A 22,416-nucleotide genomic window follows, 5' to 3' on the forward strand; every position below is an offset into this window, starting at 1 on the left:
CAGATGTGAACAGTTTTATTTGGAAGTATATCTCCATGACTTGATCTGGAGAGAGGGGCATATGATCTTTGTCTTGGTCGGTCCTTTTCTTTCCCAGCTCTGGTCCCAGGGTCCTGGAGGCTGAAGCACAGAACCATATTCTCAAGTATTAATATTCTGGACAGCCTCCATGGTCTCGGCCTGCTGAGAATGGCAACCAAGTTTGATCCTGGACTGGCTTTTGGTCAACAAGTGGTAGCACCAGGACCCTACCAGAGGTGGGAGTCACCCACAGGCCTACTGTGCCCAGGTCCACAGACACAGCATCAGGAGAACAAGGGGGTCGTCAGAGGCTACTTTTCTGGTGCTGGATCCAGTTTCTCTTCCTGAGAGGCAAAAGCCAGGATGGGAGTCTCATTTCCACCATTGAGGGACTTCTGTTCGCTGCTGTTGGCTGAGAGGGTTCTGCTGCCCTGGGAACCCCAGCGGGTCAGGCGCTTTAGAGAGGAGTCCCGACGGGCAAGCGGAGGGGGCTGGAAGCCTGTGAAGGAGCTGCTGGTGGTGGGACGCTTATCTGAGAGAGAGAGAGAGAGAGAGAGAGAGAGAGAGAGAGAGAGAGAGAGAGAGAGTGTCAGAATGGGAGAAGTGCGAGTTGTGCCTAGGCCCTGGGAGAGGGGAGACCTTTGATCTTCAGTTTCACCTCTGTGACCCAGGAGATCTGGCAGCTTCCCTTTCTCCCTCCCAAGCCAGGGAAGGCTCACCTCCTGGCTCGATTGGATGCATGAGCCTGTTCATTTGGATGTTCCAGTGTTTCACATTGGTGCTGGCCTGGCGCAACTTCCTCTGGGCAGCCTGTGGGGCAAGGTGGGGGAGTGGGTCAGAACTGCCATCCATGGCGGTGGAGGCTGCTGGCATGGTCAGGGTCAGAGGCCCTGAGAATCTGATCACAGCTACCCATCCCCTCCCTAGGAAGTCCTGTGAGGCTGGGCACGGTGGTGCGTGCCTGTCACACTAGCACTTGGGATGTAGAGACGCAGGGAGGTCAAGGCCTGGGTTATATGAGTTAGAGGCCAGTGTGGGCTACAGGGGATCCTGCTTCAACAAGGATGGATGCTGGGAATTGAACTCAGGACCTCTAGAAGAGCAGCATGTGCTTTCTTAACTGCTGAGCCATCACTTCAGCCTCAGTAAGAGGTTTTTAGATAGTGAATGTAGCTGTCTGGCCTGAACTCATTCTGTAGACCAGGCTGGCCTAGAACTCAACCGATGTATCCTTGCCTCTGCCTCCTGTGTGCTGAGATTATAGGCCTGAGCCACCACATGCAGCAAAGGCTTTTAAAAACTGTATTTAATTTCCTTTTATGAGACAAGTTCTAATGTATTAAGACTCACTGCCCTCACTGGGCAGTGGTGGCGCACGCCTTTAATCCCAGCACTTGGGAGGCAGAGGCAGGCAGATCTCTGAGTTCGAGGCCAGCCTGGTCTACTGAGTGAGTTCCAGAACAGCCAAGGCTATACAGAGAAACCCTGTCTTGAAAAACCAAAAAAAAAAAAGACTCACTGGCCTCAAACTCGAGATGTAGCCAATGATAAGCCTTGAACTTCTGATCCTTCCCAACCCTACTCTTGAGTACTGAGCTTACAGCCCCAGTGCCTGACACAGAGAGCACTGGGAAATGAACCCTGGACTCTCTGCATGTTAGGCAAACACTCTCCCAACGGAGCCACATTCCCAGCTCCTAAGAGCATAATGATATCATTACAGGGGAAGGCAGAGAGATGGCTCAACAGTTAAGTGCACTGTCTGCTCTTCCAGAGGTCCTGAGTTCAATTCCCAGCACCCACATTAGATCACAACCATTTATAATGGGATCTGATGCCCTCTTCTGACATGCAGCTATGCATGCAGATAGAACATTCATACATTAGATAAATAAAAATTTTAAAATGACTTAAAGCACTGGCTGCTTTTAGAGGACCAGGGTTGGACTCTCAGCACCCCGTGTGGTGGCTTACAACTGTAATTCCAGACCCAGGGCATCCAATAACTAACACCTTCTGGCCTCTGTTCACACCGTTCACACATGGTACATAGACACCCATGCAAAGCACACACACACACACACACACACATAAATTTTTAAAAGTTTAAAAGAGATTTTTAAAAATCCAAAACCAAACAACAAAACCAACCTAGAACCTTTTCTACAGTCATCCAAGCTCCAGGAAGTGTTTAGGAGGCAGGGAATTCCGCCCAGGTTAATAATACTATTGGCAAACACAGTCACGTGTGTGTTCAGTTTATACATAGTAAATACCACGCATGAGCTTGTTCCTTTGTGGTAACGAGTTATCTGCTTCCTCTCCCAGATGAAAGAGGAAGGCAGGACAGAGAGGTTAGGCAATTTGTAGGCGATAGCACAGCCAGCTGATGGTAACGCGAGTTTGAAGACGGGTAGCTTAGCTCTGGGGTCCGTGCAATGACATACAGGATCCCCCAGCCCACCCACCCCCCAGCTCACCCCCCCTCCCCCAGCTTCTGCAGGTTCCCGCCGGTGTCTCACCTCCACGTCCTCGTCTGCCCTCTGCCGGTTCTGCCGCACTTCCTCCAGCTGCTGCTGGGCTTGCTGCAGGGACCGGCTCTGCAGCGCCATCTCCTGTTGTAGCTCTTCCTTCTCCTGCTGCGCTCGCTCGATGTAGCGCTCCTGCTCCTCCTTCAGATGCATCAGCTGCTTCAGCTTCTCCTCCTCCTCCTCCAGCAGCCTGCGGGGAGTGCACAGGGACTTCTCAGAGCCGAGGAGGGAGAGTCTGCGCCCGGCGCTGGCAAGAAAGGTTCCCTGGCCACCATGCCTACCTGGTCTGGGCGAGGCGCACCGCCTCCTCGTCCCGCCTAGCTTTCACCTCCAGCTGCAGAGCTTCCTGCAGCCGTTCCTGCATCTCCTCAAGTTCCGCGATGCGCTGCCGTTGCCGGGCAGCCTCTTCCTTCTTCAGTTCCATCTCAGCCTGCATAGAGGCCCGGGCCTGTGGGGAGCACAGAACCGGTCAGTGGGACACCAGAGGAGAAAGTTACTGCCTCCCCCCCAAACCTCCAAACCTGGCTCTGACTGGCTGTGTGTATGGAGAGTCTTTAGTTGGAATTTCCTTAACTGATCTGTTCAAGACTCTGAATCCTCAGATTATTCTTCCACTGGCCTTAGAATAATTAGACGCTTGCTGGGGCTGTAGCTCAGCAGCACAAGGCTTGCCTACTGTGCCCACGGCCCTGTGTTTGCTATCCAGCCTCACACAAAACAACACCAGTTATAATTACATGTAATTAAACATCATAATATGTTATATTACAAAAACCAACAAATTAAACGGAGGGAATCCCGTCCTAGTTCCTACCCTAACAATTATAATATCATTATGGAGGGTGCCAGGGACTGCAATTATTACAATAACCAAAAGTTATTGAACTCTTCTATTTTTTTTTTTTTTTTTTTTTTTTTGAGACCAAGTTGCTCTTTGTAGCCTTGGCAGTCCTGGAACTCACTCTGTAGATCAGGCTGACCTTGATCTTGACCTCAAAGAGATTCTTCTGTCTCTGCCTCCCCAGTCCAGAGAATAAAAGCATGTGCCACCACCGCCCAGCTTTTATTATTATTATTATTATTATTATTATTATTATTATTATTAAAGTTCCTGTGCATGGGTGTTTTGGCTGCACATTAGTCTTGCACCATAGGAGAGCACTACCCACAGACGTAAGAAGAGGGTGTGGGATCCACTGGCTGGCTATGAGCTCCCATGTGGGTGTACAAGCTCAGACTGGGTACTCTGAAAAAGCAGTCGGTAGTCTTAACTGTGGGGCTATTCATTCTAGACCTACTTTGTTCTTTGAGGCAGGATCTCTGGTAGTCCAGGCTGGCTTCAAACTCACTAAGTGGCAAGGATGCCCTTGAACTCTTGCTTTCCTGCCTCCACACCTGCCTGGCTTTATTAAACTCCTTACATCCGTTCCTTTACAGAACCCTCATCCCATTTCCGTGTACAGAGTTCTAGTTACTGAGAAGGAGAGGCTTAGTGCGTGTCTGAGCTCATACAGTTTTTAAGGCGGAGGTGTAATGGGCACACACGCTGCAGCATGTCTGTGGCGGGTCAGAGGACAACATTGTGGAGCCGGTTCCTTCTGCCCATCTTTCCGGGTTTCCAGGAATGGAATTCAGGACACTATGTATGTATAGCAAGCACCTTTACCCTCTGAGCCAACTCTAGAATTGAGTTTTCTCAGCTTAAATCAAAGTCAATTGTTTCTGCACATCTACTGTCCTTCACATGCGTCACATCTTATGGTCACATCTTATGGTCCCCAAACTGCTTTTAACAAAAGCAAACTTAGTTCAAGCCTAGATTGATTTCACTCCAAATTATTTGCAATCACGAGGTCTTAAGCAGCTTCTTCGGCTCAAGTCCTGGCCCCAGAAAAGAATTCTGAACCAAGTCACATTCTACCAGGGGTTTTCCCTCCTGCCCCACCCCACCCCATTAAGCCACACCCACAGCACCCGGGCCCTACTCCAATCTATTCCCCTAAGGGCCCCTCAGGCCCCGCCTACTGCATCTTTCATCCTTCAGCCAATGGGCTCCACCCTATTTAGGCCCCTCCCATAGCATCCTCCAGACGGTAGACTACGCCCTGCAACTAAGCTTTGTCCAGTACGTATCTCCAGCCCTGCTCCTCTTCCTGTCATGCCCTTATAATGACCACGCCCCCAGCATCCTCCCACCCACAGGCCCCGCCCTCTCACTAAGCCCCGCCCCTCCCTCTGGACCAGCCTCACCTGCTCCGCCTCCCGCAGCTGGCCCTCTAGAGCTTGCTGCAGCTCCCGGTGTTGGCTACGGCGGCGCTCCTCCTCCTCCTGCAGCAGCCGCTCGGCCTGCCGCTGAGCCTCCTGCAGCAGCTCCAGCTCCTGCAGCTTCCTCTCCTTCTCCTCCTGCAGCTGCTGCAGCCGCAGCAGCTCCTCCTCCTTGGCTGCCCGGCGCCGCTCGCGCTGTTCCCGCTGCTCCCGCCGCTTCTGCTTCAGGTCCTTGTGTAGCGACGTCTTCCCTTCCGCCTGCAGCCGGATCGCGGTCTGGATGGCTACGGGCAGAGCCGGACAGAGTCAGCCCCGGCCCAGGACACCACCGCAAAGGGGCTCAAAGAGTCACTTTGGTGAAACGACCCCAGGCCCAGCTAGACCCAGGCCGGCACTCACCGGCCGTCCACTCCTGGCGCTGGCGCGTGTCTGAGGCGCTCATCTCATACGTGCGGCTGGCAGTCTTCACACAAAACATGCAGCGCTTTCCTTCACGGTCCGGAAGCACCTAGGAGATGGCCCAGACCAAGTGACTTCGCTGAGATAGAAGCCACATCTGCCCCAGCAGTGCCCCAGATCCAGCTTCCTCCTCCTCCTCCCAGCTGACCATCTTTTCTGAGACCTTTCCCACCCTGCCAGGAATATGCATGGTCTGAAGTGGATGGTTAGTTATGGGGTGCGTGCGAGCCATTTTCATCTCGGTATCTCTCCACAAGGTTTAGTACATAGTACATGCCTGAACATGTGTGCCCCGGGCCTCAGCACCTACAAGTGTTGATTTCCACCTGGTCTCTTAAATGCCACTCGTTCTTCAAGGGTTTAGAGATACTGATAATACAGGGGCGTGTCCGATGTCCGACGTCCTTGCTCTCACTACCTGTCTACACTAGTGTTCTCTGTCTGTCTGCCCCCCGCCCCCCGACTTGGTCTGTGTAGCCTGGCTGTCCTGGACTAGCTCTGTACACCAGGCTGGCATCACTCTCCCTCTGCCTCTTCTTCCCAAGTACTGGGATTAAAGGTGTGTACTGCAAGGTGCCCAGCTGTGCACTAATGTTTTCCATAGGACATTTTCCTACAGTCATATATTCCTGTCAGGCCTTACTTCATAGAGAAAGACATTGGCTCTGAGATACCTGGAGGTTTACCCAACCCCTGTTTCCTTATGCCTCAGCAAGGGATGATGCCTTGGTAACTATCTTCTCTTCAGACAAGGTTTTACTGTGTAGCCCAAGTTGGCCTCCTATCTCAAGTCTTCTCTGCCTCAGTCTCTAAGATGCTAGGAGCCTTTAATAAATTTTTAATGTAAAGACAACAAGCATAGGTGTAGAAAAACTGCAATACTTAGATCCTGCTGATGAGACAGACTAGCGGGTGATGTTGAAACTTTGGCATTTCCTCAAAAGCTAGAATTATCATATGGCCCAGTGATGCTACTCCACTATAAGTGTGTACCAAAGAGGAATAAAAATTATATCCACTAGACAGGCTGGAGAGATGGCTCAGCGGTTAAGAGCCCCGACTGCTCTTCCAGAGGTCCTGAGTTCAATTCCCAGCAACCACATGGGGCTCACAACCATCTATAATGAGATCTGATGCCCTCTTCTGGTGTGTCTGAAGACAGATACAGTGTACTTATATGTGGTGGATAGCCCTAGCCTCTTGTTGTCATGGTAATTCCACTCCTGGGAGGGGCTGCGAAGGAGGAGTGAATCTTGTAAACCTTCTGTCCAATCAAATTTGTTAAATAAAGGCTACAGCCAGTGATTGGGCAGTAGAAGAGGAGTGGGAGGAGCCAGAGGCAGGAAAAGAGGGGAAGAGGAGAAGAGCCGTTAGAGGTGTGGGCAGTTGATGGAAGGAGAGAAGACGAAGAAGACCTTGACCTAGGAAACCGCAAGTTGTTAAGAGCTCTCTTAGCCGGGGAATAGTGTAGTTTAATGGTAAATCTGCCCAATCTAGGCATGCAGCATTCATTTGATATTTATTGACTTGTGTCTTTTCTTCTATGGACTCCCTATGGACAAGAGATTTACCGCAACACTTATACATAATAAATAACTCTTAAAAAAAAAAAAAAAAAGAAAGTATATTCCACTAGAAATATATCCAGCACTGGGGGCCTGGCTGGTCCAGCTGTTAAGAGTGCTTGCTTCACGCTGCTCTTCAGAGGACCTGGTTTGGCTCCCAGCACCTACATGGCTGCTCATTGCTCACAAATACGCTGAACTCCAGTTCCAGGAAGTCTGGCTTCCTCTTTTCACCTTCTCCGGTTCGTGAACACATAAGTGCACATACCTACCCTGAGGCACACATACACATAAAATTCAGTAAAACGTAAATATTTAACCCAGTGCCTGCTGTGAGTTGCTTTTGGAGTATTGGCCAATGAGGAACCAGAGATCCCCAAACATTACAGGCTGTTGGAATCGCTCTTCGGAACTTGACAGTAAGACCAACCCAGCTGCTGAAGGACCCAATGCTTGTGTCTTAGAACATGGCAAAATCAAGCTGGGATGAGCCTGGAAGATTTATCTCTACTGGCTCACTTTCATCATACTAGCGGTGCGTGATACCGGAGAACAGCCATCATCGACCAGGCTCAGCTCTGAAGCCTTCAGGTTTCAATAATGACGGGCCGGAGAGACAGGCCCACTGGCGCCATAGTGGCTCGAACATGGGAGTAACCAATCATTCTCCACTTAGATCAAAGCCACACTTTAAAGGATGAAACTCCTTGACACCATTATTTAGCTACCGATGCCCATGTGTAGGGCGGTGCTGATGCTAAGGTCCTGTTCTCCAATTGGTTCTTGATCTGTCAGTAAAGCCATGGGCCAATTGCTGGGCAGAAGGGAATAGGTGGGATTTCTGGGTCTCTGAAGGCAAGGAGACAGACGCAAGGTAGAGGAGAGTCTCGCCATGTTTCTGATGGAGAAAAGTTGACTAGGCACCTTTGTGAGATCTCAAAATGGAATGGCCACACAGGCCACTCCTATAGACAGGTGGTCAGGGGAGTTTAGCAGGGTTAGATGTACTGAGCTAAAGTTTAGGGCAGGTGGGAGGTGAGGAGCTCAGAGTATTGAGAAAGGCATGCTAGCCACGGGAGTTTAATAACGCCCAGCAGTTGTGCCAAGAAGGCAAGTTGAAAATGAACAACTGTGTCTGTGTCTTTTATCTGTGGATTCAAGGGAAGCCCCGTTGGGGCTGATAGCGCTGCGGTTCCCGGAGCTTAGCAAAAACTACACTCACAACATCTACACACGTCCTAAGCCCCAGAGGAAAACCCAAAATGATCATGCTACTAAATGAACCGGGTATGAATGAAACTGGCTCCTAATGATTCATGGGTATTCCCTAGGCTGGGAAGCTTCTGACGTCAGGAGATGGTGTTTAACACAGTGATCCACAACTGACCGGGGTGCAGAGAGTAAGAGAGCGCAGAACACTGAGCCCTAAAGGGGATATATAAACTGCAGACTCCCTCCCAAGGTTCAGGGATCACTTCAGAAAAGGGGTGGAAAACCTGTTAAGAGCCAGAGGTGGCTGGTGACTACAAGGAATAGTTATCTTCTGGACATGGCAGGGCAGCCACATGCAGGGCAGCAGCACGAATGAGAGCTCACAACAGTTTTGACAGCATTCACAAAGCCAGTGCAAGCCCAAGCCAGACCAAATCCCAGCAAGGAGAGGGGAGTTGGGTATACTATCCCACTCCAGGCACCGGTGCTACTGGCAATTGTTAGTTGCCGGGAGAGGAAGAATTGGTTTTCTCTAAGAGTGTAGCACTTGGTAAGACACAAATTATCTTGAAAGACTAAAAAAAGATACAAATTTGGGTGGGGAGAGGGGAGGGGTAAACTGAGGAAGAGTTAGGGAACAGGAGGTAAATACAATCAAAACAAGCTGTATGAACTTCTCAGCTATAAAAAGATCTTGGTTTGGTCCCTAGAGTTTGTGTCTGAAGCTGGGTGTGATGTCATCAAAGCTGGGTGCCACATCATCGAAGCTGGGTATGATGGTATGTGCTTTTATACTACCACTGAGGAAGTGGAGACAGGCAGATGCCAGAGCTTGGTGGCCACCAGCCTATCTTACATGGCAAGATCCGTGCCAGTGAGGGACTCTGTCTCAAAACCAAACAAACTAAGGTTGGGAGAGGTGGGTGGTTGTTCAATCGGAAAGTGCCTGTGGTGTAAGCATGCGTCCCTGAGTCCTAGCCCAGCATCAAGGAAACAGCCAAGCATGATAAGGCATGCTATAATCCTGTGCTGGGAGGTACAGAGAAGAGTCCCAGGGTTTCCCTGGCAACCAGCCTACCTAAATCAGTGAGCCCAGTGTCCCAGTGTGAGAGACTCTATCACAAAGTAAATGGCTCCTGAAGGAATTCCATCAGAGGATGGCTTCTGGCCTCCATATACAAATGTGTATGTGCATGGAGCACAGACTCATGTGCGTGCGCGCGCGCGCGCACACACACACACACACACACACACACACACACACACGATCCCAGCATTTAAGAGGTGGATGCAAAATGCAAAAGAGGGAATTGAAGGTCAGGGTTGACTATCTAAGTTCAACACCATATTAGACTATAAGAAACCCTGTCAAAGGTAAAGGAAAACGGGACTGAAAAGATTTTCCTGGAAGTGTTAGGTCTGAGTCATGCCCTCTGAAATCTAACAATCCGCCCGTGGCTTCTGCATCTGGTCAGTGGTTTTATAAGTGCTGGCGCTGGGCTGGTATGGTGGAGCACCTGTCTTGTCATGCAGGAGATCCCACGTTTGACCACTTACACTACAAAAGGAAAATAAAAGTGCCCACGTGGATGAGCGAGCAGTCTTGAGGCAGCGGGGTGGGTCTGAGCTTCCTTAACCTACTGTAAACCAAGACATCATGGCGGTATTCCCCCTTTCTCCGGTCTTGTTCCTGACCCCCTGTCCACACGCACTCTGGACCCTCACCTCCACACAGCACTGGGCATCCAAGGGGATGGTGCCTCGTTTCTCCTTGCATTCCTCACTCCCAAAGTAGCAGAGGCAGCTGGGTTGCAGCTGGAACCAGCGCTCGGCCCAGTTCCTCCTCAGGTGCCCTCGTTTCCATAGATAACCCTGCGGTCAGAGGCGAGTCAGCGAGAGACCTCCCGGGTCTCCATCACCCTCCCCCCCCCCCCGCTCCCGAGGGTCCCCTGGCTTGCCTGACCTGTTTCAGGACGTCTTGGATGAGCTCCTGGTAGACTTCTTGGATGGCCATGCTGAGGGAGTCCCGCCCCACACCCCGCAGGCAGCGGCCTGAGTTGAAAAGCTCCAGAAATTGCCAGACGCTGAGTCCCCCGGAGGTCTGGGCCGATTGGGCATCCTGGGCCAGCAGTTCCTCCAGCTCGCCCAGGCCCATCTCCAAACTCATGCTGCCTAGAAGCTTCTTCAGCAGATATTCAACCTGAAAGAAAGAGGGAGGCCAGGTGACCTCAGGGGACTCCAGGGCAAGGGGCAAGGGCACGGGAGGCCACGCCCAGGTGGAGGCCACGCCCAGGTGGAAACTAGGAGAGAGGTTTTTCAGGGGTCCCACAGCCCAGACATCCTCTGTCTTCCCTGTCCTAAGACCATTTCCTTTCTGCTACTAACTAAAAGCAGGGTCATGCTGGGCTTGGTGGCACATGCCTTTTATTCCTGCACTTGCTTGGGACGCAGAGGCAGGCAGATCTCTGTGAGGGTGGTTTGTGGGGTTTTCCAAGACAGGGTTTCTCTGCGTAGCCCTGGCTGTCCAGGAACTCGCTCTGTAGACCAGGCTGGCCTCAAACTCAGAGATCTACCTACCTCTGCCTTCCAAATGCTGGAATTAGAAGTGTATCCCTTCATGGTCTAGATCTCTGTAAATTTGAGATAAGCCTGTTCTATATAGTATGGCCTGATATAAAATAAAATAAAATACTGGGTCAGATGGCACTTGAAAGGCTAGGCAGAGTGGCAAATCACAGCATCAGAAATGGTATAAGAACCCTCCTATCTGGCCAGGATGGTGGTGGTGGTGCACACCTTTAATTCCAGCACCCAGGAGGCAGAGGCAGGAGGATCTCTGTGAGTTCAAGGACTACCAGGGCTACAAAGAGAAACTCCGTCTTGAAAGACCAAAAAGAAAAAAACCCTCCTACCCGACACCCTCAACTTTGCATATGACAAAAAAACCAAGGACCAGTGTGGGAAGTACCTTCCTTCAAGTCACAGAGCACTCGCGGAAGGCAGCCAGGACTCCATTTGGATTTGATTCCAGAACCAATCCCCAGCCCCTGGGATCCTTCCCTTTGTGGGAGATCAATGGGACTAGAGTTGGAGGTAAGCAGGGCAGGCACCGGAAACCCATGGTAGAGGAACAGGAAGTAGTGGTTGGGGTACATCCTGCTTCAGTTTGTTCTCACATCGGCATGGGCCTGCCTACGCTGAAAGGCCGCTCCGGCCCAGCTGACAAGAACCTGCTCAAAGTGCCTGCACTGGTCCCAGCGGTCTTGGGAAACTCTCTTTACGGATGACACTCTGAGGGACCACTGGGTCTCCACTGGGGGTTTAGTAGAAGGCATCTCATAGTTCTCCAAGAACTAAGGAGTTAGGGCCCAGGTTCCCGGCCTCTTCCCCCCAGCATGCTCTGTATCTTTGTAGTCTGTTTGGCTCGCCAGTTTAAACAAAAGAAAGAAAGAAAAATAAATAAATAAATAAGTTCTCTGGGTCAAAGGCCAGACTTGGTTGTCCACCTTGAGTAACTAGGGAGTTACTTCCTGTTTGCATTCCGTTTCCCTTTCCCTGAACAAAGACTTTCCTAGAGTACCGCTGTGTGCTGTGCGTAACCCTGCCGGTCCATCGAATCCCGCTACGGGATTTGAAAAGTCTTTAAATGCTCAGCAGTGTGTTGGGAGTTTATACTGCCACAGGATACAAACGTCGGTGGCTCATTTTCTTCCTTTGAGAACTTGCAGAGTCCCCCGATGGAAATGGGGTGACAGTGAAGTTAGGGGATCTGGGAACACTCAAAAATACTCTGCCTTCCTTTCCGGCTTTGCCAGGGGCCTCAGTGACTCCACCCTCTGGCTCTGACATCACCCTTACCTCATCAGGAACCATGATGAGCGGGTACTTGTCCTCAGACAGGAAGTTGAAGAGGCACCAGAGACGGAAGGCATCCTGATTGGAGAGCAGGCTGTTTCCGTTCCCATCTGCTCGGTAGTTCTTCTTGGCCGTCAGAGTCCAGCACAACTCATCGAAGTGTTCTTTGACGAAAGCCCCCTCCTCCACCTGCCGTGAGGCCTGCGAGTCAGCCAGGGGCTTCATCCTCCTCTACTCTCAGATGAAACTCCAACCTGGCTTCTTGGGTTCATCTATATCCCCCCCCAGACACACACACACACACACACACACACACACACACACACACACACTTCCCCGTCCTGCCAAGCCCAAGACTGAACTCAAGTTGGTTCAGATGATCCAATGTTACTTTCACTCTCTAATTTCCTTGGCAAAGATGAAACCAGTTTCTCAGCCCAAGGGAGAAAGGAAGAGAAGCCCAGGGGACGGGACAGCCAAGGAGACCTGGGAAGACAGGGGCAGCCAAGAAGAGTAAGGTGGGAATTAGTGTGGACTTTGGCAGGGAGACGTGGAAGCTAAGAGAGAGGACAAGACAATAGAGAGGTGGTTGGAGTGGCGATTGGAGATTGAGGAGCAGGGACAGACAACATAGAAATGGGAGTTTACTGGGGGAGTGGCATGTTTGGGTAGAAAGCTGATATCAGGGTGCTGGGGGAGGGGCGCTCCCCACAAGCTCCTCACCTTGTCCAAGATGTACTTGTTGAGGTAGGGCATGTAACCTTGACTGGACACCGGGCCATCATCGTCATCCCGGAAGTGCTCCTCCAGGGCCACGGGGTCATGGGGGATGTGCAGGACCGTGTACAGGTTGTGGGACAGCACCTTGGACAGAGACAGAGCAACAGGTTGTTTTTCTGAACCCCATGAGACCTTGGCCAAAAGACTGAGTCCACCTTGTCTGCTCATTGACCCCTGCTCTGGCTCGGCTGAGCTCTCTGTGGGTACCATCCTATTCCACACACAAGAGCAGACTCTTGTGTCTGTCGTTCACATCACTGCCATAGCAACAATCTCTATCCCCAGGTTACAGAGGAGAAACCTTGAGGGCTCGCTCAGCTGGCAAGCGCTGGGATTCAGACCCGGGAGGACTCCTCCTTTGTTACTTTGTTACACTGGGAAGATCAGGAGCTGGGATTCAGTCCCGGGAGGACTCCTCCTTTGTTATTTTGTAACATGTCTCTGGAGCCCAGAAGTGGTAAGATTTCAGAGCCCAAGTGCTTGCCTACGAGTGCTAGGCTATCTGCAGGGAGGCAGTGGGCCATTCCCGGGCAGGACTCTTGATTTCATCGCTTTTAATCAAAGACTCGGTGTTCAGGCTGTCATATGCACCTAGGGGAGTGTGATGTGAGGAGGGCCCCCCTGAACAGGGAGAGAGCTAGGGAAGGTTCAGAGGGTGCCCGTGAGAAATGGCCCCGTGAGATGGAGAAACAGGAGAGATGGTAGCTGTGTGGCCGTGATGGCGTGGGCGTGGGCGTGGGGGTTGGGCACTGGCTAAGGAAATCCATGATCCTAAGGCGAAGGGCTGGTTTGATCCAGAAGATTTGGTAAAAAGCGGGAAAGAGGGGGAAGGGGCTTTGGGGAAATTCTGTTACAATGCTTAATCGAGGACAGTGTGGTTAAAATAATGTTAAAAATAGCCATTTATTGGGTGGGGTATGGGAGCGCACACCTTTAGCCCCTGTACTCAGGAGGCATAGGCAGGAGAGTCTCTGTGAGTTCCAGGCCATCCTGGTCTACACAGAGAGTTCCAGGCCAGCAGCCATGGATACACAGCGAGACCCTGTCTCAAAGAAAACGCCTTGTATCCCTGTTGCTTCCCGTGTGTCAGCCACTGTATAAAGTGATTGAAAATTTCTTATTACTTTTTTCACTATGCTTAAGCCATGCTGTAGATATAGGGGTTAGAGGACAACTTGGAGGACCCAGTCTTTCCCTTCCACCATGTAGGGGAGGGGACTCTGAAGCTGTCAGGCTTGTCAGTAAACCTTTACACACTGGGTCACCTTTCCAGCCCAAATTTGCTGCTTTAAATAAAAGAAAAAGAATGTAAAGGTGTCAGGAGCATGGTGAGCAGACATGTAGTCCTGGCACTTCAGGAGGAGGAAGGAAGGAAGGGTCAGGAGTTGGGGGCTAGCCTAAGCTACATGAGACTCTCAAAAAAAAAAAAAAAAAACCCAAATAAATGTGTGTGGGTGTGTACATGCAAATGTGTATTGTGATTGTAAGTGTGTATGATTGTGTGCATGAGTGTTCATGAGTGTGTATTTGTTGTGTACGTGCGAGTATGTATGTGTGTATGCATATAAGTGTGTGTACGTGTGTATGTGTACGAGTATGTAAGTGAGGGTATGTGTGTGTGTGATGATGCTAAGGATGAGCCCAGAACCTTGCAAATGCTAGGTAAGTGTCCTACCACTGAGCTACTCTCCCAGCCCCATTCCTGGGATTCTGGCGGTGACAGCTGAGTTGTAAATACCCTTCCCCTTAAGCCCTCTGAGTTTTCCCTTGTCACTTAGATCCAGGAAAGTTCTGGCCAATGTATCTGTGGTCCATCTAAAAGGTGCCGTTAGCTCAAGGTCCAGCATTTAAAATTCCAGTGACTGCCACAAGAGAACAGTGCAGGACATCTACAGTCTTTTTTTGTTTTCATTAGTATTATCTTTTGTTTTTGAAACATGGTTTCTCTGTGAAGTCCTGGCTGTCCTGGAACTCTGTAGACCAGGCTGGGCTCAAACTCACAAAGATCCACCTGCCTCTGCCTCCAGAGCACTGGGGTTAAAGGGCACCACCGCCAGGTGGCCCACAGACTATTTGAAATGACAGTATTCACCTGAGAGTCCTACTTACTCCTATCTGCTGTGTCTCTTCTCAAAGTGCCTACTTGAGGATGCTTCCTGCCAAGCCCCAGCCAAATGGCTACTCTCCAGTGAAGATAGGGAATGTGGGAAGGCATGTATGATAAAATGTGCTATAGCCGCTGTGGACTGTGAGGCATGGGGATGACAAAGATGCAGAACCAGGCTCAGGCAGGTCTGCACGCAGGGAATGTGAGTTCCTATCCAGTGCAGAAAGTAGTATGGTTTTTTGTTTGTTTTGTTTTTATTTTTTTGAGACAGGGTTTCTCTGTGTAGCCCTGGCCGTCCTGGAATTCACTCTGTAGACCAGGCTGGCCTCGAACTCAGAAATCCACCTGCCTCTGCCTCCCAAGTGCTGGGATTAAAGGCGTGTGCCACCACTGCCCAGCAGTGTGTTTTTTTTTTTTAAATCAAAGATGCAAAAGGCAGTAACAGCAAACACTGAGGAAGTGGGAGCTTTAATAACCTACTACCAGGGTGTGAGATATATATATATATATATCCATATGAATACACACACACACTATTGTAGCCAAGGCTGGCCTTAAACTCACAATTAACCAAATATAACCTTGAACTCAAGGTCCTCCTATCTCCATATCCTGAGAATACAGATGTATACCACCATCACTGGCTAAATTAGACATCTTCATGGTGTTTAGGAATTTCTCAGTTTAAAATTGTGGGTGTGGGCTGGAGAGATGGCTCGGTGGTTAAGAACACTTGCTGCTCTTCCACAGAACCTAAGCACACAACTGCCTGCTCACAACTCAGGACCTCTGAATCTCTTCTGGCCTCTGAAGGTACTCACACTTCTAAACTAACTCTCTCTCTCTCTCTCTCTCTCTCTCTCTCTCTCTCTCTCTCTGTCACACACACACAACAACAACAACAAAAATACAATCTTTTAAATTGGATGTGACCTTTGACCCAGAATTTTTTTCATTTTATTAAGATTCACTTGACTTTTAATTATGTGATGTGTGTGTGCGTGCCTATGTGTGGGTATGTGTGGATAAGTGTGCATCCCCTCGGAGGCTAGAGAAGGACATCAGATTCCCTGGAGCTGGAGTTATATAGGCTGTGAGCCATCTGATGTGGGTGCTGGGAGCCAATCTCAGTCGGGTCTTCTTCAAGAGAATATTAGCCATTAATATTCTTAAGTACTTAGTTATTCCTAGATCTTAAAAGCCTCTTTAAATAAAAATAATCTAAAAGATGATAAAAATTTTATTTTACTTGTATGGGTATTTTTGCCTGCATATATGTCTGTGTATCGTGTGCATGCAGTGCCTGCATGGGCCAGAAGAGGGTGTCAGATCCCCTAGAACTGCAGTTACAGGCAGCTGTGAGCCCAACCAGGGTCCTTTGTAAGAGGAGCCAGTGCCTCCAGAGCCATCCCTAAGGTGTTTAACATTTATGTATTTGCCGGGGTGGGGAGGTGAGGGGATGAGGGTGAGAGGTTGGAAGGGTAGGGGGTGGGGAGGGGTAAACACCTCACAGCTCGTGTAAGTCACTCAGACAATCCACACAGATCCAGGGAGGGCATTAACTGAGCTCTGGGGAAAGAGGTTTGGCTTAGAAGTTCTGAGTGGGCGACAGACACCCAGAAATTCACAAATGGGGCGGCACCGGATCATTTCACAGCACGACTTAATAACCAGGCAGAGTAATAACAGCTGTTAAGGGTGCACTTTGTTTTCTAAATCTATTATTTTAACAGCTCTTGTGTAGTACTCAGAGGACAACTTCAGTTCTCATCTTGCAACGGGGTATGTGTGTGCGCACAGGATCAAACTCGGGACCTGAGGCTTGAACAGCAGGCGCTTAACTTGCTGAATCCCTGCCAGCCCGTCTGTTGTTTGAACCTGGGATAGGCACTGCCTTTATGACAGAAAAAATCCAGGAGGGGCATTTGAGACAAGGTTGCCACTCTGTAGGCTAAGCTGGCCTCCCAGTCCTTCTACCTCGGCCTTCCGGTACTGAGGTTAAAGGTCAATAGCATCTTGCTTGTTTATAGAACTGGAGTTACGAGAAAATTGTCAGTCACCACATGGGTCCTCTACTCTTAACCACTGAGCCATCTCTCCAGCCCATTCCTGGTTTGTTTCTTGAGATAGGCTCTCAGCTAGTGGGGCTGCTGGCCTCAAACTCATTCTGCATGACCTTGAACTTCTGATCCTCTTGCCTCTCCCATCAAAAAAACGAAGCATTCTCTACCATGCCCAGTTTAGGTGGTGCAGGACTAACCCAACCTTGGGCTCCATGCACACTTAGACAAGCCCTCCATCAGCTAAGCTGCAACTCCAGGTCTGTCCCCTTCCTTGAATGTTCACCTGGATTCACCTACATACACGTCACAGGGTCCTCATCTGTGCCTTTGTGACTGACGCTGCAGAGCCCAGGACCGGACTGTCAGCTGTCTGGATGAGGTGGGACTTGGGGCTCTAGACACTCGGGGGGGGGGGGGGGGGGGGCGGGCCCTCTGCACAGTGAGGCTGACCTCAGACTGCTAGATTTTCCTATGCCTGAGGTGGGGTGAGGGGTGGGACCAGGCAGGAAAGGAACCGGCAAGGGTGGGGCAGGGGTGGGGCAGCGGTGGGCAGGAACTCACTGAGAGCAGATCTCAATCAGCCCTGGGCCAGGAGATAGGGACTCATTATCTGAGCTTCGCAGGTAAGGAAATGGAGGCCAGGCAGAGAGAGGAAATGACATGCCCAGGGTCTAGCTCTGAGGCCTCCTCTGGGTCTCCACTTGAGCAGGTGAAACTGAAAGGCCTGCCCCTCCCTGACTCACAGTTTCCGGGGGTGGGGTCTAGGTGTCTGTATTTTTCATACCCTGTCATCTGGAGTCCTGCAGTCTGTCCCTGACCTCAGAGTGGGCAGCCCTGGGCCTAGAAGGTTCTGTGTACTTGCTCTTTCCACTGTAGGTGTGGGATGGAGCTTTTCTCCCCAGGGACCCAGGTCCAGGGAGAAATTAGTTGTCATGTCTACACTGACCACAAGAATGTAAAGGTCTGGCTCTGCAGTGCCCAACCTTCAGATCCTGGACCCCTCCCTGTCTGACAGCTGCAGGGGAGATGCACACAAAGTGGGAACCCCACAAAAGCAGCAGGCAGTGACCTATACTGTAGCCCAGGTTAGCCTCAACTTCTCAGCAATCCTGCCTCAGACACCCCTGACCCCCACCCCGCCCCGAGTGCTGGGATCATAGGTGTGACCTTTTCATACGTCCCAAGTCATTCTCTTAAAAGACACAGCTAGGCATGGCGTCATAGGCCGTTAGTTTTAGGACTTGGAAGAGACAAAAGTGTATGTTTGAGGCTAGCCTGGGCTACATTGAGTGCTGGGATTAAAGGCAAGACACTGTGGCAACCTCCCAGTCGGAGTCTGCCTGGGCAGGGCAGCTCTTCTCACTGGTCCATTTTGACTGTTTACAGCAAACTAGTCAAAAGTCTCGAGCTTTCTGAAGCAACTCAGTGGCCTGGAGGAGGAAAGCCCAGAAGGGGAGGGTGCTTGTCCCGGCCCAGCAGCCCGAGCTCAAAGTCTGGGACCTACCTGGTGGCTGGAGAGAACTGGCTCCTTAAGCTGCCCTCTGACCTTCAACTGTACACTGCGGTCATCACAGATCCCCCCCCACACACACACACAGAAGCAAATGCAATCACATGTAAATAAACAAGAAAGAGCACTCATTTAATCCCAGCACTTGGGAGGCAGAGGCAGGAAGATGTCTGTGAGTTCAAGGCCAGCCTGGTCTACAAAATGAGTTCCAGGACAGCCAGGGCTACACAGAGAAACCCTGTCTCAAAAACAAAACAAAGCAAAACAAAACATAACAACAAAAACCTAGAAAACAGAAAACAAAACCAAAAACCGAAAAAAAAGCCAAAAAACAAACTAAACAAAAACAAGAATAAGAAAATGAGAATAAAACAAACGAAACCAAAAAAGCAAATAAGAGACTTCATAGAAGAAATTGTGTTTCTCTCTCCCCCAACCCTCACCCCCCAACCCTCACCCCCCAACCCTCACCCCCCAACCCTCACCCCCCAACCCTCACCCCCCAACCCTCACCCCCCCGGAAAACCAAATCAAACCACCCTGTCCTTTGGGTTTGTTTGTTTCTTCATATATTTTTTTTTGAAACAATCCCTGGAGTTTCCTGCTTCAACCTCAAGGGCTGGGGTCACAGGTATACCACCACATCCAGCCCCTTGGGCTTTTCTCAGCCCCTTCCCCTCTTCTTCTGGCCTCAGCAGGATGCACCAGGCTAGCCAAGGCAGCCCTCCATGGAGGAGAGAAGAGGCGACTCGGACACCGTGTGATCTGGGGCTTGGGGGGGTACGTTTATATAGTTTCCTGCCTGTCCCCAACAGAGGACACCAAGGCTAGGACCCGTATTCCTAGGACCAGCTCAGCCCGAGCCGCTGGTGTATCTCTGTCCTCTGCTTCTTCCTCTGCCTTCTGACCACTTCTCCATTACTCCTCCGACAGTGTTATTACTTCCCTTCCAGCCCAGCATCCACCACGGTGGGCCCCGGGGGTGGGGTGGGGGGAAACCCTTCCTCATATGCAAGAGCCCTGACGTTTCTGCCTCCCCTCCACATGGCCCCAAACTCTTAGTGTCAGTTTGAGAGTGGACTCGTTTCCTGTCAGGCAGGTGTGACATTTATGTTTTATGGTCAGAGATGTCACTTCGAGAGGGCTCGATTCGAGCTGGGAGGTGCACAGTGTAAGCGTGTGCGGGCTCAGAGAATCTTCTCCGAAATACTCAACCTGTGGGTGTCGGGGAGTGGGGGTGGGGTGGGAATGGGGCCAGCCAGAAGCTAACCCAGAAGGGTGAGGGGGCTCTAGTTGCGAGGCCTTCCTGACTGATAACATCAAGAAATGGGAACTGCTTGGGGGCCGCACCCTCTGCACATAAGGCACACAGAGGGCCTGGAGAGGGGTCAGAAGTCACAGAGATGGAGCATAGCACAAGAAGCACAAGAAGCCATGTGGTGGGGTACTCAAGGGACAGGGTTGGGGGCACAGGTTCTACAGGGTTGGTGTCTCGATGACCTAGTTTTCTTTCATGGGCAGAACTCAACTAGGTGACATGAGCTGGACATGCGTGGGAAGGGATAGCCTGCCTCTCTAGGGACCCAGAGGTGGTATTGGGCTCTCCTTCCTGGGGCAGTGAGAATATTAGTCATAGATGCTCACAAATCCAGCTAAGCGGGGTAGACGGGGATACAGCTAGCTGGAGCATCTAAGTTCACAGGACCCCACTTCTGCAATGTTGGGGTTGAGACAGAGGTGGGCCGTGCCTGTTCTGTCCCGTTTACTTCCCAGGTTTCCTGTCTTGGTTATAAACAGTGGAGGTTGTAAATGGCCCTCTCTTGAGCTCTTGAGGGGACAGTGGGAGGGAGACACAGCCTCATGTGAAGCCCTAGATAAAGTATTTACAGAGAGTGACGTGATCACTAGCAGGGTCGGAAGGACACGGCTGCTCTGACACTTGGCCCAGCACCCCCTGGCTCCAGCAGCCTAGACCTCTGCTGTCTCCCCTACATTCTCCCCTGGGAAGAAGATGCTACCCAAGAGGGAGAGAGAGAGCCCCTTCTCTTCAGAACTGTCCAGGCCTAATGGTTTTAAGATAATGGGGGTGGGTGCAGTGTTTGTGTGTGTGTGTGTGTGTGGTCACTGAAGGGGTTTTCTCAGGCCTGGATTCCCCAACACCCTCAGCCTTAAGTCTCAAGGCATAAGATAAATCTCCCAACCTGTTCTGCTCCTGCGCTGATAGGTGGCCCACGCTTGCTTCAGTTGCCAGCTTGCTTTGCAAATGGAGGAGGCTCTTAGAGCCAAGGGAGTGACTGGCAAGCACTAACTAACTGTCTTTCTTCAAAGCCATGAGGAAGCCACAGGGAGGAGCAGGCTACGTGCCCAAGCATGACGCTCGGGGAGCCCGCAAGGAGCCTGGGAAGGGGCCTGGCTACTGAAACTCAGAACTTCGTGATGCCACCTCTACTGTCCTTCCAGTCATGGTACTTGGTTCTGGACAGTGGCTTCTGGTGACACAAGCCTGGAGCCTCTGGGGAGCATCCACTGAGCTACGCTGCCTTTGTCACTCTGAATCAGCGCTCCACCCCGGGCCGGGGCTGCTGGATGGTAAGGTGTCTGCCCGTAGCAAGGGCTTCCGTGACTGACTCTCAGGGGTCAGAGCTGGTGTGTCGGGTCAGCCTCCCCTGAGCCCCGGCGATGCCCCTCACCTTGAGTTGGGACTTGGAGACCTTGCCGCTCTTTTCCACGTCCAGTGCAGTGAAGGCGTACCAGATGGACTTGAGCAGCTCCTTGCGCAGGGCCATGGCTGAGGCGCCCGCCCCGGCACAGGGGCGGCTCTGACACCAAGATCCGGTTTCAGGAAATGCAAACGGCTGCAGACCGCAGAGAGGCCCTGGTGCTGAGCGGGCCGAGAGCTCCACCTGCCTGCTCTCTCTTGCTTCCAGTGCCTGACCGATTGCTCCAGCCAGGTTCTGCTTCCCACTCCTACCTAAGCAAGAGCCCTCCTTTGGCTGGGCCTGATTGCCTCAGCACAGGTAGTCGCTTTAGAAGCCTGCTTGCCCCAGTACCTTCCCAGGCTCCCAGCGGTAGCTCTAGAAGAAAGCAGGCCCTTCCAGACTTGGAGGGAGACAAAACAGGAGTCAAGCTTTACCAAGTGGAAGAGCTTGGACCAGTTAACCTTGAGGGTCTATTCTTAGTAAGTTCCTGTCCCACGGAGCTGTGTGGATGCCCGAGACTGGACATAAAGAAAACTGTAGGCTTGGGACAGGACATTTCTTTTTAGGGTCACCTAGCAGGATCTCAGCAAGCTCTACCTACGCAAAAGCAACCCAACCGGAGGAAGGACGGAGCCAGCGGCTTCTCCAGGACGGGGTGCCTTGGCATTCTGGGTTTACCATTTCTCCCTCCCTGGGCCTTGGCTCTAAAAGAACCTTCGGAACACTTTGTACTTGGTGGCCTTGAAGACACCAGAGCCTGTATCTAGGCACACAGGGTGACCTTGACAATGGGGCTCACCTCAGAGGTCCTGGAAGAGGCAGGGCAGATCAGGGGCAGAGCCCTCTTCAGCAGCCTCCACGTCTTAAGATGTGATGCCCACGCAGATCATGGTGGCCGTTACATTTCAATGAAGCCCTGTGAAGGCTAATTCTGGAGCACCCCCCCACACACACACACACACCTACACAGATACTCCCTCGGGTGGGGGGGGGGCATGCCCAGTCCCTCCACTTACACGGGCTGATGTCCAGAGTAAACAGGAACAGGATATGGAGAGACACACTATAGTCCCTCGCTTGGAGTTCTAAAACTTAGGGATGCGTTTGAGACCATCTAAGCTAAGAACAACAATTCTGTCTCAAAAACAAACTAGCAAAGCCTGGTAGTGGTGGCGCACGCCTTTAATCCCAGCGCTTGGGAGGCAGAGGCAGGTGGATCTCTGCGTTCGAGGCCAGCCTGGTCTACAGAGTGAGTTCCAGGACAGCCAGGGCTACACAGAGAAACCCTGTCTCGAAAAACCAAAAACCAACCAAACAACAACAACAAAACTAGAAAAGATCCCAGATAA

General features: G+C 51.2%; 1 protein-coding gene across 2 annotated transcripts; it reads right to left on the reverse strand.

Moving 5' to 3' along the window:
• Positions 1-22,244, reverse strand: Def6 (DEF6 guanine nucleotide exchange factor). Of its 2 annotated transcripts, none has more exons than XM_076916463.1 (11): positions 21,059-22,244; positions 12,632-12,772; positions 11,912-12,109; positions 10,017-10,253; positions 9,779-9,925; positions 5,217-5,325; positions 4,803-5,101; positions 2,834-3,000; positions 2,544-2,742; positions 741-831; positions 1-553 (listed from the first exon to the last, which is right to left on the reverse strand). In XM_076916463.1, the coding sequence occupies exons 1-11, from the start codon at positions 21,152-21,154 to the stop codon at positions 333-335; spliced, it is 1,905 nt and encodes a 634-aa protein (XP_076772578.1). In that variant the 5' UTR covers positions 21,155-22,244; the 3' UTR covers positions 1-332. The 2 variants fall into 2 exon arrangements, with proteins under 2 accessions (XP_076772578.1, XP_034379943.1); XM_034524052.2 differs by having other exon boundaries at positions 11,912-12,097; positions 21,059-22,239.
• Between the last annotated feature and the right edge of the window lie 172 nt (positions 22,245-22,416).

This window comes from Arvicanthis niloticus, chromosome 20, assembly GCF_011762505.2.
Source record: "Arvicanthis niloticus isolate mArvNil1 chromosome 20, mArvNil1.pat.X, whole genome shotgun sequence".
NCBI classification, from domain to species: domain Eukaryota; kingdom Metazoa; phylum Chordata; class Mammalia; order Rodentia; family Muridae; genus Arvicanthis; species Arvicanthis niloticus.